Source organism: Danaus plexippus, chromosome 19, assembly GCF_018135715.1.
Source record: "Danaus plexippus chromosome 19, MEX_DaPlex, whole genome shotgun sequence".
NCBI classification, from domain to species: Eukaryota; Metazoa; Arthropoda; class Insecta; order Lepidoptera; family Nymphalidae; genus Danaus; species Danaus plexippus.
In genome coordinates, this window is record NC_083549.1 from 2041232 (window position 1) to 2059086 (window position 17855).

Genomic DNA, 17855 nt, shown 5'->3' on the forward strand with positions numbered 1-17855 from the left:
GACAGTAATAAGAAATATTTCACATGGCAATAATGTTTGTCCACCATCTTGTGCAAGAAAGTACATTTTAGCAATGTTTTAAATTTTATTAACCATAAATAAAAATATACGCAATAACTATATAATATTAAACCATATTATTACTTATTATATTTAATTTAAAAGTACTTTTTTTTACTGTGAGGATATAGAAATACTTGTAATTTTTAGTTCGTCAACTGATCACTTCCTCCTTCCATGACTTATTTGAGAAAGCGGATGTGGTTGGTCCGCCATAATCATTCGTGTGGGTCTGTGCTTGTGTGGTTAGGGTGTCTTACCGGTGCCAATCATTTATTTTTAATTAGTAATAAGTTATGCGTATGAATCCAGACATGGACGATGATGAGAAGGGGTAAGCGTATATTTATATGATTTTGTAAATCACAAAAATTGTTTTGGGTGTTTTAACTATAATAGGTCAAACTGCATGTTCGCTTGGTGTGTCGCATTTCACGGTTAGCCAGCGAGGCTCATTGGGCATCGTTTTTTTTATCTTTTATCAATATGTTACTTTATGAAATTTTAGGTTGATTTATGAATGCATTTAGATAATAATGAATGACATAGTTACAGTTCACGTACGCCTAATTAGCCTTTTACCGGCGAGCGGCCACCGACCCCAAGCCTTGCCGTGCGACTTGCGTGTACGGATCATGGCAGCTTTACTTTCCCATTATAACCAGTGCCATATTTAACAATATGCTTATAATCTGAGAATTATTCCTTTCATGTTTATATAATCGTGCTTCAGTATCAAGGTATGCGGAAACGTCGCAATATGTAATATTAACCTTTCTGTGACCAATTGCGGATTTCTCTTATCAATTTACAATTTCATGGCACTTTCGGTGCTAACTCAAAAAACCGTATAATGACGAAAATTCAGATTTTTGGACTGGTAATGAGGTTAATAGAACGCCGTTGGAATTGCCGCGTAGCTGAATCTCGTTAGCGAATGTCTGCTAAAACATGCTGATTCATTTGCATACGGTTATTTGTCAGATGCCACTTCGGCGTTTCACAAAATCTGCATAGCCAGCATCTTGTTTACATTGTTTACTTGGCTAGGACTCGTATATGTAGCATGTTTTATCACTAGTGACGCGTCAGTGCCCTAGAATATTATAACACTTTATTGACGTAATCTTAAAGTTAAAGGAGCCATCAATTCAGTATCAAGATTACCTGAAATGCCATAACCTTAAATGTCATGTGGGGATTTTAGCCTATAAAAATGTGTTATAAGTACATTTACATATCATATTCCAATCACTGTACTTTCACTCCACTCACTCGCTCATTTTAATAATAGATGCTATAATTTTATCAGTGAAAGCATTTTATGCATCTCAACTCCCCTTTTACAAGCCATATGTCCTTTATGTGCTAAAGACATTACTTATCATGTTGTATATTATGTGAAGATAAAGACTTCTGTCTCAGTATTTAGGTTACTTTAATAAAATTTGACAACCAATTGAACATATTGCCTCATTATACTGTTAAAATATTTATTTTAGTATTAGAAATTGAGATTAGAATGTGTGTGGATATATAGAGTTAGCTTGTAACTTTCCAAGTTTATAGAATAACTGAATTTGAAGTATTAAGCCTGAAGGCTAATTTAATGTAAAGAATATTAGTATTGTTGTAAATATGTCAAATTATTTTAAATGTTATCATAACCTCACTTTTTTTTATTGATTTTTGAACTAAACTGTTAAGTTGAAAGACAAAAAAAGTCATTTGTGACTGTTTTACACATAAAAATAACTTGAATTATCAAATCAAGCATTGTCTCTCATTATAGTTGCTATATATAGTCGTATCTACATATATGGCAGTCTTTTTTAATTATTTTACTCTTTATTTATTATGTATCCTAAAGTGGTATAAATTAATTACTACTAATTCTGTACAGAAAACTGTTTGTTGGCGGTCTATCATGGGAGACATCGCAGGAGAATCTGCAGCGTTACTTCTCCCGCTACGGCGACGTGATTGATTGTGTAGTTATGAAGAACAGCGAGTCTGGCCGTTCAAGAGGTTTCGGTTTTGTTACCTTTGCCGAACCCTCACTGGTCAATGTCGTGCTTCAGAATGGTCCCCATCAACTCGATGGCAGGTATGTTGTATCACAATATTGTTACATATAAATATATAACTATTTAAAATTTATATATAATAACATATAAATAGATTTAAACAGAATAGTTCACTAAACTTCAGCTTGTGGATCAATGAAATATTCATGACACAAACCGGATATGTTAAATGGTTGCAAATGGCAACGGCTACATTAAATTCTTTGGAATATGAAATCTGTTTTTTTTTTTTAGTTATTTCATTGAGGTTATATAAAACTTGTGTATATAACACACTGATACGTTGAACCCCGTCTGTACATAGATTTCAGTTATGTAAATGGCAAAGCAACAAGTAACATTGAGAATACTTATATAAATGAAGCAGGTAAATGGTGTAGGTGTTTTTATCTGGTAATCAGACTAGTTACACCACCGGACTTAATCTTCTGTATTGAATATAATTATTACCATTACCGCTATCATTTTTGTTGGATCAGTTCAATATTTTCTTTTAAATGGACATTTTCAGTGATACCACACTTTTTTTATTTACCAATGTCACAGACTGTCATTCATTTTTGAATTGTTTGCACATGTGTAAATATGTTCTATAAAATTATAGTATCTTTGTCTAAATTAATTTACCTCAAATGTCTATTTTTATGACATTAAATATTCAAGAGCAATATTTTTTGTTATTCTTTGTTCTGTTAAAAGAATGATAGGTTTTGTGTCTCGCAGAATTTGAAACAGGATTCTGGAAATATGATTTAAATGTTATAATTATTCATCACGGTGCAATTCTAAGCAATTTTTATGTGAATAATATTTCCAAACAATGAATAGGCTCGAAACAGCAAATTATAACTAATTAACATTAAAAATCCTATACCAATCATATCAAGTGGGAGATGTGTTCCGTTGAATGTAATACGAGACGATTTTAACTGCAGCATATTGGGTTGCTCATTGTGACCATCACAAAGTGGAAACCAGATAACTCATGGTGTTTAAGCCTATGCTCCAAAATTCACCACCACGTCAGCCGATCTAGTCTAAGCGTGATAAATCGCTATTAAATCTATATCAATCGATAGTTGAGTCAGTTATGTTTGATACAAACGTATTTGCAACACTAACGTTTCGTGTAAATTAGCAAAGTAATCTTCCCGATAAAGGACTGTACCTCGATTTCACTTTGAATTATCGATAATTTGTTACAATTTAGTAACAGAACTGTCGGAGCGTTGTAATCGTATCACTATTTCGTAATGACCTTCGTTATTAACAATATGAGTTTTTACATGCGCGGTAAGATTTCTACTATAATTCATTGTATACCTCGAACTCTTAAAAAGGCAGCCCTTTACTCCTAGCAGTGTCGAACGAGCCTACTTTGTCCCCTTTGCTACCAGGCCCCGCCCTACCCTACTCTTAAACCCCTTTTGACTTTGCTCTCCTTAACGAGTACAGCTAATGCGAGTAACAACGCTTCATGGAGAAAAATGTTTAATTACTTTATTTCATATCATTAAATTTCACATTTTAAATATCAGATAGAGATATGTTGACTATGTACCACATCCAGGCAGTGCCATTAATCATTATATTATTGGTACGTTCAGATGTTTGTGGCAAATTACTAGCAAACCGCATATACTTCTTGTTTAATAGCAATGGAGTCTACAAAGTTTGCTACAATATTATATACTATTATACATTTTTACTAAAAATATATATTTTTTTGTAAGTTATTTAAAAGACGTGGTTTGTATACCACCTCCTTAATGATTTTAATAGCTAAAGATAAAGCCAGTGAAAGTTCTATAAGAAAAGAGATTCTGTGATAATAACAGATACAAGAATACACCGTAAAATAAAATATGAGAATAAATTGATATTGTTCGTTAATTGCTTCACTAATTACTTATTGTAATGACGATATTCCTCTCGAAATAAGTTTATTTCTGCTAAATATCATGTCCCTTACTATAACTGTTTATTAAGATGCATAAGATTAATTTAATTTTCTATAATAAAATCGTCGTTATATCAACATTAAATAAAATAAACTTTATGCTATTACAAAATTCTGGTCAATATTTTTGATAATTCTTAATGTAATTGACAACCCTAGGGAAACACATAAATAATGTTGCTAAAGAATGAAATATCTAGCTAGCTTCCCTTTAATAACTTGAAAAGCCAATATTCATGTTATGAATATAAAAGTACTTAAATTGTATACATTTTTAATAAGTCATTTTTATTATTTATGTTACTTGTTACCTCTCGAAAATCTTATCTTTACTTACCTCTTTATTCAAATAAATCTTTAATCATACAGAAACTACTATTATATTTATCTCGTTAAGTGACGCACACGATGTTCATATATTTCCAAGGGGGCATAAATTTTGTTCACCTTCGAAGGTTAATAATAGCCTATCGATAGTTGGTTGTTTTCTTGGACGTGTTATTGAATGGTGATCTCTTTATAGGACAATCGACCCGAAACCGTGCAATCCAAGGACTCTTCAGAAGCCCAAGCGCGGCGGCGGCTATCCGAAGGTGTTCCTCGGAGGTCTGCCATCCAACATCACCGAGACTGACCTGCGCGTGTTCTTCGGACGGTACGGCAAGGTCATGGAGGTCGTCATCATGTATGACCAGGAGAAAAAGAAGTCTAGAGGTACGACTTGAGCTAGGGATAGTAATGAAAATATTTAAGAGGTACTCATTGAGGTTTTACATATAAAATACATATCGCAACTGCCACATCCAGGCAGTGCCATCAGCGTATTGTTGTTGGTACGTTCAGATGTTTGTGGGAAATTGATTGCGATGAATATACTTCTTGCTTTTGTGAGTCAGAAGATATTGATATTGCGACAGTAACATAGCTCGGATGCCAATATGTTATTTTATATGGGGCATGGAGGCATCGTTATGTAATGTCTTGTAATTTTCAGGCTTCGGATTTCTGTCATTTGAAGATGAAATCTCTGTTGAGAGAGTCACCCAGGAGCATTTCATCAACCTGAACGGCAAACAGGTATTTATAGTATTAAAAGTAGTTTGCTCGATATTTGTGTACCACATCCAGGCAGAGCCCCATGTCTCATAGTGGAGGTTCGTTCACAAGTTTGTGGTAGATAAACAAACAGATAAGCATATACTCGCTTGATATTCATAGCAAGTGAGTCTATAACATTTGTTACAAGTTAAATTAATAATCTTATTAGAAGAAATCATATATCATCTATTAATTAATTATTGAGTGGATGTAAATAAAATACCTGTGAAGGTCGAGATCAAGCGCGCGGAGCCTCGCGATGGTTCCGGCAAATTGGGCTCCGGAGGAGGCATGGGCGGGGGCATGGGGGGAGCGCCCGGAGATGCGCCCGCCGCGGGACAGTGGGGACCACCGCAAGCCGCGCCCATGAATATCATACAGGGCCACAACGGACAGATGGGCGGCCCACCGATCAACATGCCCATGGCCGGACCTAACATAATGCAGGGGTGAGTGAGATCGACATAGAAAATGGTACATTGGAAGGACTATTGAAGAAACGGGACTCAATGGTGATGTCACAACAGATACCAGGGCTGGGGAACGTCAGCCGGGCAGACTTCGTACGCCGGATACGGTGCGGCGGGCGGCGGCGCGGGTCCTGGCAACTACCAGGGCTGGGGAGCTCCGCCGGCGCCTCAGGCCCCGCCGCACGCGCCCGCCTGGCCCGCCACCAACAACTACACTCAACACGCTCAGCCGCCCGCCCAGGGATACGGCAGCTACGGTACGTATGCTACACCTCGGCCTTCCACTACCGTTTTTGGTTTTCGATACCATTAGCTACATTCAGAAAATCTCATTTCAAATCCGAAGAAGATCGAAGGGGCGATTCGCTTAAACGTGACGAGAGTTCGGAATTCATTCGCATCGACGTACCGACGCGCTAATCCTTCAGATTTGTATCTCAAATTGCTTACGAAGACGCGAACGCGCGTGCGAACGAACAGAGGACTAATAAAGAATTGTCGGTACAGCGAACTACAGCTCGGCGCCGGCGGGCGCCTCGGCCGGTGGCAGCTGGACTAATTGGAGCATGCCGCAGAACTCCAACTCTACCGGCTCCGGTGAGTCACACGTACAGCCTCGCTGAACCTGGAGACGAACAGGGCGTCCGCTGAAACGATGACACGGTCAAATGAGATTTTATGTTATGTAGCCAATGGCAAATGATTATTACTCATTAATTTGAACGGTACTACAAATCTGCTACTTTCGAGAGACGGTCACGAAAGAAGCAGGTTCGAGTCCTGCTCGTGTTATATGCTATATTAAGTTGTGTTATTATAGTGTAAGTTAACATGTGTAGCATGAGTCACATATAAGGAGACTACCGTCAGCCACAGTTCCGTCGGAACTGGTCCAGATGTCCGTCGATAACACGGGTTCGGTAATTCCAGGATCGTACGTTCCGTTGTCGGAGGGTGGTGAGATGTACGGTCGCGGTGGTGGCGGTGGCACGGGCGCGGCGCCGGCTCTGGCCGGGGCGCTGTCCTCCGCCGCCCTCTCCAAGTCCTCCTCCGCCGACTACTCTACCTACCAGCAGTACCCGCCCGCCTACCAGCAGGATCAGGTACACTCGCACGCACACATCGACACACACACGTACACACTACACACACACGCGATGACGTAATACAGTACTAAGGGAACGGGTGGACTTTAACTTATATTAATGGAACCTTTAAAAAACTGTATTACGTCACCGATGTCTTTATGGTTTGAAATTTATTAATATATTAGTATTTTTGTCATTATTCACAATTTAATATTTAATGTAATAAATTTCAAATCTCCTACAGTACAGAAACACCTAATGTACAATCTTTATACGGAGAACTGCTTACATTTGCTTGATTTGATTCTCGCAAGAAAAATATTCAATCATTTATATGTTTCAATGTGAAAAATGTATGTATTGTAATCCGCTAACATATCACTGAATATATTCTTGGCGGTGTCAGGAGAGCACTTTAAGCCACAGTAAGCGACGAAATGTGTAATCGAGCTTGTCATGTCCTCTATATAACTTGGTATGATTAATCCATAAATTGTTTACTTCATGCCAAATTACATAGATTATTACTGTCGTCTAAATCACTAACGCCGGGTGTGGTCTCGTCTGGTTCCGGTTTCATCTAGAGTACATGTTTAGCTAACATCATCACGCTTCTCATTGAGTCTAGTGCGTTTCCAACTGTATGAGTCATGATTTAAACAGCCGGTCGTCATTGTTTCGTTGTATTGAGTAAATCCTCTCTAACAACGCCCGTAGTACAGTTGGGAATAGAGTGCTTCATCATTAGTCGCAGGTCATTCATATATTATAAGCCTGACTACACAGCTGAATGGGTTGCGGTTTGTTTCATTATCATAGAAGTGCTTGATACAAAGATTTTTTTTCATTGAATTCTGTGTGCGTGATTGTCTTTATGGTACTGGAGCGAAACTTTATTATCAATTTACTTTTACAATTTTTTTTTTTTTTTTTTTAAGTAAATATTATTATGCTTTGTTTTATTTTTTGTTTCTAAAGTTTCATTTCCGTATTAGTAAGTCGCAAACAAACATCACCATATATATCTCTGGGATATTTCTATAGAAACATAGCTCATTCGATTCGACATTAACATTTCAGTGAGTAGAACAGATGTGTACGAATATCCCGGTTATAAATGGTCCACTTTGCTGCAATAGATACAAATTACAAAGTACAGCCAAGTTGATGTTATAATTAGATTTTTTTTTTTGTGTTTATGATTTTTTTTCTTTGCTAATCCTCGGGGCTTGCTTTCCACATTCCCGAACAAACTTCCCGCTTTATCTTGATTTATTTCCTGCATCCAACCTCCCACATTTGTTTGAAGTGGTTTCCGTATGTTGTGGTGATCGCATGACTGGACTCGGCGCCGGCCTGGTCTCGGCCTACCCGCCAGGCTCGCGGCCGGTTGTATGAATGCTAAGTAGTGATGGTCAATTTGGTTGTACTATTGAGTTTGTTTGCGATCGGTGTGTGGATGTACTGACTGCGTGACGTGCCAACGGTGAGCGAGCGAAATTCAGCGAAAACGATGTTCCTATGGTTAATGTTGATCGCAAAAAGTAATGAAGTTATGAGACTGTGGGTGATTGCAGCATGATTTATATACATTTATTAGTTGGGAGTGTGCTGTGTGAGTGTACGTCCGTGTCGCCGCATGTCCGGGCGACGAGTGCGATGTCTTTTCGATCCGATGGGCACGAGGCTCGCACCGCATCCATAGTGAAAAATCAAGGAGATTACGTCTAACGTGACTAGTTTCGCTGAAGGTCTCTCATCACCCTTCCCCTCCCTCCCCCGGCCACCACACGTGTCCCCTCCCCCCGGTAGCCCTTGCCGCCTCCACCACCCCTCACTTCATCCCTCTGGGACGACTCACGCTTTGCCCGTCCATCTTCACGCTCTGCGCTACTTACACATCTGCTAGACGCGAGGGATTGTGGCGAGTGGGACTTTATGTCTGTAATTCTTCTTTTCCAGTTGGTCGATCAGGGCCCACAAGAGTGGCTCCTCCAGAAAGACAATTAGAGTAAGGGTGGGGTTCGGATGAGGGTATGTCGCGAAACTGGGGATTTCTCACTATGGACGGTTCGATCGTGCGACGATAAAGCGGCCTCACCTTAAAGGCATCGCACCGCACTAGATTATAAGCTTACATTTAGTTCCATTTTAATGTTCATATTGCATTTTTTTAGACTTGCGAGATGATAAATAGCTTTGTTTCATCTCAACACATGTAAATTGGCATTTAAAGTACAAATTAGTAAAATTTGGATTTTTCATATTGTTACAGGTTCATTAAATAGATAATATATAATCATAAAATAATATTAAGAGCTGTACTTTAAGTGTTCAGAGATGAAATTCCCACTATTCTGTTAAATGTAACCATGAGCATACGTGCAGCTGTGCGTGCCCTATTATTGAGGTGGACGTTAACTGTGCCCCCCCCCCCCCCCATCACCCCCAATAAAATACATTTTTCATTTTTCAAATTTCAAAACATTCAAAACAAAGCAACGGTCACACTTAGCGTCCTACAAGGCACGCGACACATGGACGCCGAAGCCAGAATGTTAAGTTCGTTTGATAAAATTTATATTTTTATACTAATTTCAATACAATAAACAGGATGAAGTGATCGACGGAGCAGTTGGCTATGTACCGGTGTGATGATGACGTGGCTTCGGCTCTGTGTGTCCACAAGCATTGTATCGATTTCAATGGTTCCTCGTTAGATTTATCGTCTGATGTTTTCGGACATTCCGAAATCTTAATCGGTTTAAACTGACTGGGTTTTGTTTGTTTTTGCTACACGCGGACGGACAGTCAAACGAGGAACCGCTGATATCACATTGTGAACGCAAGTGGCCCAATTCCATAGATTGTAATCCAGTCAAATGAGATAGAATAATATTTTATATTTAATTGAATCTTTACTATGTAGTGTTTGCTGATAAAAAAATGATTATACCGAGGCCACTTAGCGTTTCCTTACAACCGAATAGGCCCCTTTGCGCTCACGGTCCGATATAATAATATATAGGATCGTCATAGACCGACCCTGAATGTACTTCGTCTAGTAGCGAAGTATTAAATTTAAGCTACGTTCCATGAGGGCCTACGACTTGTATGAGTAAAAAAAACAACAGCCAGGCTGGGTCTCGCGAGAGTTGATACTGTGGATTGCCAACACTCGACGACTAGATAACTAACTGAGAACTAACCAATACTCACGTTCATAAACGGTGTGAGACAAACAAACATGCAAATGTAAAAGGGTTGGCAATCCGGTCGTTACTAGACGGGGTAGGACACAGGGCAGTAGGGCGGCCGGCTAACGTGTCGCCACCGGGCAGGGCTCCTCGTACGGCGGCGGAGGGTCGCGCTACGCTGCCGGCGAGTACCACTCGGCCGCCGCTCAGCCGCCAGGTGTGCACCCTCACCCGCACCACGCGCCCAAACACTTCAACAACGAGTTTAACAAGGAGTGGCCAGCCGCCTAGTGCCCCCCGCCACCCCCGCGACCCCACGCACACGCACCAGCCGCCCGTCCACCGCCTCGCCCGCCGCGACCCCGCCATCTCTTACCCCAGTTAGGCGCGGCCGCGCGAAGTACTGCCCTGTACCAAGGCACTGCTCTGAACGGTTACACGTGCTGGCGTTATAGCGAAACTATCGTTTACGGATCGCGGTTCCGACGTTACTGAACGTCACTATGGACATTCGATGTTCGCGGACTTCGCGCGGCTCGACGTGGCAGTGTCCGCGGATCATTACTACGCCCGTTAGATGCGACTCCCTCGCGTGTGTAATGCGTGTGCAATGCGTGTGCGCGTGCGCTAGACGGGTCGGCGTATATATATAACAATTCGACTCTCAACACAAGCGACACTCAGATCATGGACCGACAGCTCTACATTTCTTGTAGTTTTTATATGACATATTATAACGTATTCTGTTTATAGACATATGCACCTTTTGACAATTTGTTTATAACATAAACGTAGCAGATAATGAATATTCGCAAAGTTGATAGGTCAAGTTGATACAGTTATTTCTAGCATAGAAATATGAGAAGCTGAAATTTTTTACAACAATGCAATATATTACGAAGTAAACTTATTACTAAACTAGTGTAAAAGGAACGTATGCAAGCGGAAGATACCGCGCCAACTGCATTGACACAAACCCACACGCGTACTTTAATAATTTTTTTTTTGTAGTCTTTTAAAATTAATGAAAAAATTCGTAATTTTAAAATTAAATTTAGATAGCAATGGTCGTTGAGGTGTTTACAAGATGCAACTAGATTTAGCAAACCCCCTAGTATCGCGGCGCCCGTCTCTGTACACGGAAAAAAGTTTTTATTTTTCATTATCTCTTTTTTTTTTAATATTATTCTTATATTTTGGATGTGGGCTCCTTTTTAACGTTTTTCTCTTTATTTTTTTTCCTATAATATATCTCTTTGATCTTTCATTATATAAAACCTCTTTTTTTGTCGCGTTTTAAATAATTAAAAAAAAATGATTTCTTTTAATAGCAATGTGTATTGTATGGTATAGGGATCTCGCTATTGGTGTAGTGGTTCACGGTAGCCTGTGCACACGACGCCCGACACACGTCCGACGGACATAAAACAAGGCCAATTTAGGGTGATGACCTAAACAAAACTTAACTTAAGCTAATGACTTGTATAAATATTTGGTATATATATGTATGTTTAATATTAGAATTTTGGTTGTTTACCGCCCCACTAGACTTAGGAAAAACGGTAGAGTTGTAATGAAATAATTATGTGTTTAATTAATTAACAAAACAAAGTATGACTGAACGTGATTTTTTTTTTTAAATAATTTTAATTTCCCGTCGGTTTTTTTTTCGTTTTGTAAAAAAAAGAAGGGAGCAATTCTGTATAAATATAATTCGTAATAATTATGATAATATTTTATTTTTTCTTATACGGATTTTAGTTTTTTATCGCAATCTTAAGTTTTTATATAGTAATGTATACTTTATACTTTAATGGGAATTTTTTACCTGCCAAATTATGGAAACGAGCAAACTATAATGTATTTTAAGAGAAGCTCAAGCATTTAGGATAGTGCCAGCCCTCCGCACTCGCCGCGCGGACTTTATCCTGTACATATATATACTTACTTGTGTGTAAAGAAAAAATAAATAAATAAACATAATTTTAATAACTTTACATTCGTCACATAGTATTAAAGGATACCTTTTTAATTTACGTGATCGCCAAATATATTAAAGCTCTGTATAGATAACTCGCTAGGCGATCCGCGCCACCGCCCGCACCCGTTGTACGTGAGTTATTAATTTTTTAAAATAAACATTCTCTAGATTAAATTTAATATTAGTCATTTACTGTTTACAAATCGCTCAATCACTTGATCGATCGACTGATTAAAATTTTAGTGCTAAGCTATAAGTAATATAACTGCGGTGTGGGTCGGAGCGCGGTTGGTTATTTATATGTTATGATAATTTAATAGGATGTGAGAGGCGTATGGGGATATATAAAGTAATATTATTGTCGATACATTGAACGCATAATTTGATCGTTATAGCATAGGGTTATTTAAGATCGCACCGTAAGTAAAGTATAATTTTTATCTGATTATAAGTGAACATGTCCGGCGAGAGGTGCGGAGCTATTGTTATACGCTAAAGAATAGATGAAGAAAATAGTTGAGAGAAATAAATAAATTAAAAAATATACGCCTTACATTGTGTGATGTTTCATAGTTAACGCTCATATTGGTAACATTTCCTTATAGCTATATTTATTGATACACACGACTGAAACACATCAGTATATAGGAATGTTGGAACTCGTACCTTAACAATATTATAATTAATAATATATACATTAATACGTCTGTGCCTAAACGCTCAGTTGCTAGGTTACGTGTAGCGCCAGTCTCTTACCCTTCCCCATATATAAATCTTATCAGAATGTTCCTATGTAAGTTAGTTTATAATTTGTCTCGATTCATTCCTCGTTGATTTTGTTTATCTTACGCGTCTTACTATACTATCGCTCTAAGTACGTCTTTAAGTTGACTTCCCAAGCACGTTCAAGTCGCTCCTAATGTTAATGTTATAGTGTTTGTTTGTTTGTTTGTTTGTATTCTCTATCTCGTCATCCTCAGCCGCTGCGCCCCGTCTTCGTTCGCGTCCCGCGGACGGTCGTTCCCCTTACTCAGGTTTCTTATTTACGACTTACTGTAGGTTTAGCGTACATCCACCGATGAAGCGACGTTCGACTTCACGTATGTTTTTTAATATAAGGAAACGATGCCTTACAAAAGTTAAGTGAATAGAGATGTTTTTATATTATGTTATTTTCAGTGATATTAAATTAGCACTAAGGTGTTTTTTAGATATGGGCCCAGTTGCCGGGAACGCGAAAAACCATCGGAACAATTTTTTGTAAGAAGTTAGTTTGTAATGTAAACATCGCGGCAATCTTCTAAGTAACATAAAGAGAATAATTTATTTAATAAATAAAAAAAAAGTATATGTATTAGAAATTTTAGATTTACTGAAACATTAAACTTAGTGCAAATTATTGTGAGAAAAATCAATTGAGACTATTTATATGGGTTTTTAATTATTATTATATAGGGAAGAGAGCATTAAAATATTTGATGAATTTATTAATTAAAATAGTTAGCAAAATACAATACGGTAAGATTCGTTTAGAGGCTCGTCCGTCGGCTGCCGTGTCGGCGCCCGTGTTGCACAGCGTCTCATGATACACACGTGTTATAACTTGATAACATACAATTAAATGTATCTTAATTATAATAATAATAATAATAATGTTTTATTGATAAATATGATCATGGCTTAACTGTAGTGATGTTGTGTAGTTAACGTTTTTTGGTCACCTGTTTGTATTACTTTATATGTGTATCTCTATTGGTAGTAGCGACATGTTTGTGTAAAAGTGTAATATTTTTTTTTTTGGTATAATATCGATATAGAGGGCGTGCGGTCCGAAATGTTCCGCCGGCCCGCGCATAAATAAATTAATACTATGATCGTAATTGACTAATTATATTATAAAGATGAAAGGAGATAACTAGTGTTAAAGTTAGTGTAGACGATTTCTGTTCTCTTTGTTTGTTTAATATATTTTTTTTTTAAGTTCAATCTTATTACGTCTGAATATTATTGCATTTAGTCGGTAAAAGTTTTCGACATCAAGCAGTCGATTGTAAACTATAGTCGGGTTCGGATGTTATTTTTAAAAAAACAATGCAGGTATTAATGGTATATGAGAAAAAAAAAATTAATAAATAAATAATAATATCCTCGTATTTATACTAGATTATTATATAATTATAAATGTAATTATTGAACACAATTTTTTATCTTAAATCGCACGGGCTTTACAGTTAATGTAACATTAATTATTATAAAAACTTAGGGCAAGTTGTTATTTATTTCTGTTTTTTAATTAAAAAAAAAATTGATGTTGATTATTTTTTAAACTATATTTTTACATTGTAGTAGATAAAGTACACTATTCTCGATCGATTAGATTACAAGAAAAAAATAAAATTATTAGGTGAACTATCGACTGATGTACAATATTTAAAGTAATATTTACTTACGGGCAATATAAGTTTTACTTTAACTCCGCCCCTGTACGGGGGCGCTGTATTTATACTGTATTAATTTTCGTATATTTAAAGGAATAAATAAAATTTAAAGGAAATATGTAATTAATTGGAAGCGGCTACCGAGCCACGTAGCATGTTACGAATGTAAGACTATTATTATCTAGATGTGTTGTGCCGCGGGCGAGGGAGGCGCGTGTGACGTCACGCGACCCCCGCGTCCCCCGCCTCCCCCGCGCCCACTGAAACTTTAAATTATATAAAAACGGAAAATTATGATAGACTTACACGTGCGTCCTTGTTGTTTCATTTACTTTATATATATATATATACAAACATATATATATATCTATATATATATATATATATTACAATTATTATTATTTTTTTAATTAACGATACCTTAATGATAATTAGTTAATTACGGTTAATATAACCGAAGCACTAAAATATGAAGACGAGAAGCTTGTACGCTATTAAAGTATTCGATGTAATTCAAGTGCTATCACATTGAAGTAACACTTAAGGTTTTTTCGAAGTAGAAATTATGCATTAATCATATTAGGTATTTTGGGTATATATTAGAGTTAGTTTTAACTGGTAATATACATATAAGTATGTAGTTTGTAATGTAATGGAAAATAAAAAAACAGTTTGTCGTAGTATCCTAATTATTAAGCTTCTTCTATCTTAATGGTTTAAGTAATACTACTGGTTGAATAATTAAAAAAAATATTAATATTACCACTGCAAATATTTGATATATCTTATGATGAAATATATATCTACTTTAAGGACATTATAAAACGTAGATAATTAAAAGAAATCAAAAAAATTCAAAATAAATCTGGCATTTTTAATGGTTCGAACCCCCTGTATCCTATAGAATAGTGACACGTCTAAACCGTGCGGTCCACTCTAACAAAGTTATCATAATTTTTGTTTTTATATAGCCAGCGTTCTCAATGTGTTTAACACTAGATTCTTGTTAGTTTCATAATAGTCTTACACTACTAATGAAATGAACACATGGAAAGTGACAACGGTTCGTTTCCGTTAATTATGTTAACGTCTCGTACACACTACACACACACACACAACCATCACGACTCGTGCACGGACTAACACAAACACGAGCGCGGTAAAGTATATGCTACATTATCATTATTAACTTTTCTAAATTATGTAACGGTAAGTTTTGAAAGAACAAAAAGAAATTAATTTTTTTTTGTCCTCATAAAAAAACTCATGTAACAATCATTAATTAACTAATATCACATTTTTGTGTCCATAGCTTATAAATATAAAAATTTATCTAATCCTCGTACTTACAGAATCTGTATTCATATCTTTCTATTTGATGTTTATATTGTTCTCATACTTTAACAATTGTATCATTGAAAGTAGCGAAAGTAGATTGGAGAGTTAGATTAGTATAGAGATGATAGTAAAATGAAGCGTCGTCAACAGAGGGCGACGGTGTAGGCAGTACGGCGGGGAGTCCCAAGTTTGCTACCATGCCTTCATTGAGCGACAATATAGGAACGCCCCCACAGGTCCTGATAGCATTTTATGTCTAGGATATATCCAAATAGAGTTCTATTAAAATAGAAACGTTTGATTTATTATAGTATCATATAATGACAATCACATCTCAGGTGCCAATGATATACTGCCCCGGCATGGTCTCCCCACAGCCGTCGTTCTGTAACGTATCGGATATATCCGCAGCGGCTTCAGGTTCACTAAATTTATTATTAAATAAATGGCACATAGATGAAGTAGATCCCATCTATATACATTGATAGGTTCACTCACAACATAGATAGTTTTCATGGAACTTATATAAGAATATATTAATTTAACGGTGGTTGGAGTGAGGTGCGTGGTGCGGTAAGTATATTATTCACTACCAGTAATGTAGACGAGGCTTGTATATCTTTGCTTTGTAGTGTTTATATAGCTGGCGTAGTATTAATAGTATCGTTCAACTAGGTGAGGATTACGAGTACACGGGCGGATCGGGCGACGGTTACCAGAAGTCGTCTAAACGGAGTTACCACGGGACATCCGGCGGCGCTAATTCATCATCCTCGTACCATCCCTATCGGCGTTAACGAGTGAAGCCGCGACACTAGCGTGCCTCCTGTACTGACATGAGATCCTGGTACTTCATCACCGAGTGCACTCCGCGGCGTTCACCTACATCTATCACATCCCTCGCCTTCGTCTCCATGCCCCAGACTTGATCGCCGTTAGTCACGTCCCTATAACTTATAGTACCCTAGTACTTTGAACGGCCGTTTGTTTTACATTCCTGCTTAGTCATACATATATCAGGTTTAAAATATTCTAAAGTTTACAGGTTTTTTCATATAACATTTTACAGAAATAGTTATTTATGTATTTAATGAATTATTTTTGGACATGTACACTTATCTAGTGTCTATTTATTGTCTAAGCAGATGATATGACTGTATATAATTTCTAAGCAGTTTCCTGACTTTAAACGTCCACATAGAGCCGCTAAGAATCGCCTATTTTATTATACTTGTAAAATATATTTTCTATGAACGCAATCATTGAATTTGTAAATGATTTTTTTCTATCGATGTGAGTATATAAGAAACATTTTTGGTGTTATCAAAATACCTAATCTATTATTTTTTTTTTTGGCATAAATTACCTCCGACGTCTTCTTATAGACTCACGATCGTATAATTAAGTTCTTAGAATAGATTTTCTTTTAGATATACTCGTTTATGTGGAATGGTTTCAATGGACTTGGAACTTTAAAATTTCATAATTTAAAAAAAATACACCACCGACACCAGCAAGTAACGAATAAAGCTATGGATTATATTCTCAATGACAGAATTCATTGTATTACCAAATTAGTCCAACACATTTCTCGTGCTCGTTTTGAGTGAACGTTTCCCAACCATTCCGATGGTTGCAACTATTGTGTGACTGTATAGATGTAACAGGTTGTATACATAATCACTAGATTAAGGCATCGCCACGGGTGGTAAATTTACAAATAAGCTCTTCAAAGACAAATCCTTTGACGTCCATGATGCATTTTTAAAGGTAAATCTGCCCAACGATTAGGTTCACGCGGTCTGACTGTTTTTTTTTTTATTATATACAATCAAATAGGACTCGGTTTTCAGACAAGTGTCTCAAAGTACGGTTTTGATGTGTTTTTTTTTTTTAAATGTAAAATCTCGTAAAGTTAACTTTGAAAATTCCAGATTGAGATGTCTGTTTCTATTTGACATGTGTATTTCTTATTTACTTCAAATAAAAATAATAGTAATATTAAGTTTTATTTAAATTTACGTTCAAGACTGGTTCGATTCCTCTATAGACAATATTTATTTGCTTAACCACTATAATATCGATGGATATATATTTTTATAAGATTTTATTTTTTTAATAAAGCTTTTAGAGTAAAT

General features: G+C 36.8%; 1 protein-coding gene across 8 annotated transcripts; it reads left to right on the top strand.

Annotated features, from left to right (window-relative positions):
- The first annotated feature begins 257 nt into the window (after window positions 1-257).
- On the top strand, window positions 258-17722 carry LOC116767936 (heterogeneous nuclear ribonucleoprotein 27C). 8 transcript variants are annotated; one of them, XM_032658489.2, is made up of 12 exons: window positions 258-394; window positions 1964-2167; window positions 4631-4821; window positions 5102-5184; window positions 5437-5654; window positions 5733-5932; window positions 6183-6272; window positions 6606-6778; window positions 10105-10177; window positions 15868-15953; window positions 16056-16137; window positions 16393-17722. In XM_032658489.2, exons 1-12 carry the CDS (start codon window positions 357-359, stop codon window positions 16512-16514), a joined length of 1560 nt encoding a protein of 519 aa, XP_032514380.1. In that variant the 5' UTR covers window positions 258-356; the 3' UTR covers window positions 16515-17722. The 8 variants fall into 8 exon arrangements, 7 of the variants coding, with proteins under 7 accessions (XP_032514380.1, XP_061379525.1, XP_061379526.1 ...); XM_061523541.1 differs by lacking the exon at window positions 6183-6272; XR_009753014.1 differs by lacking the exons at window positions 10105-10177; window positions 16393-17722 and having other exon boundaries at window positions 16056-16127.
- Window positions 17723-17855: the final 133 nt, after the last annotated feature.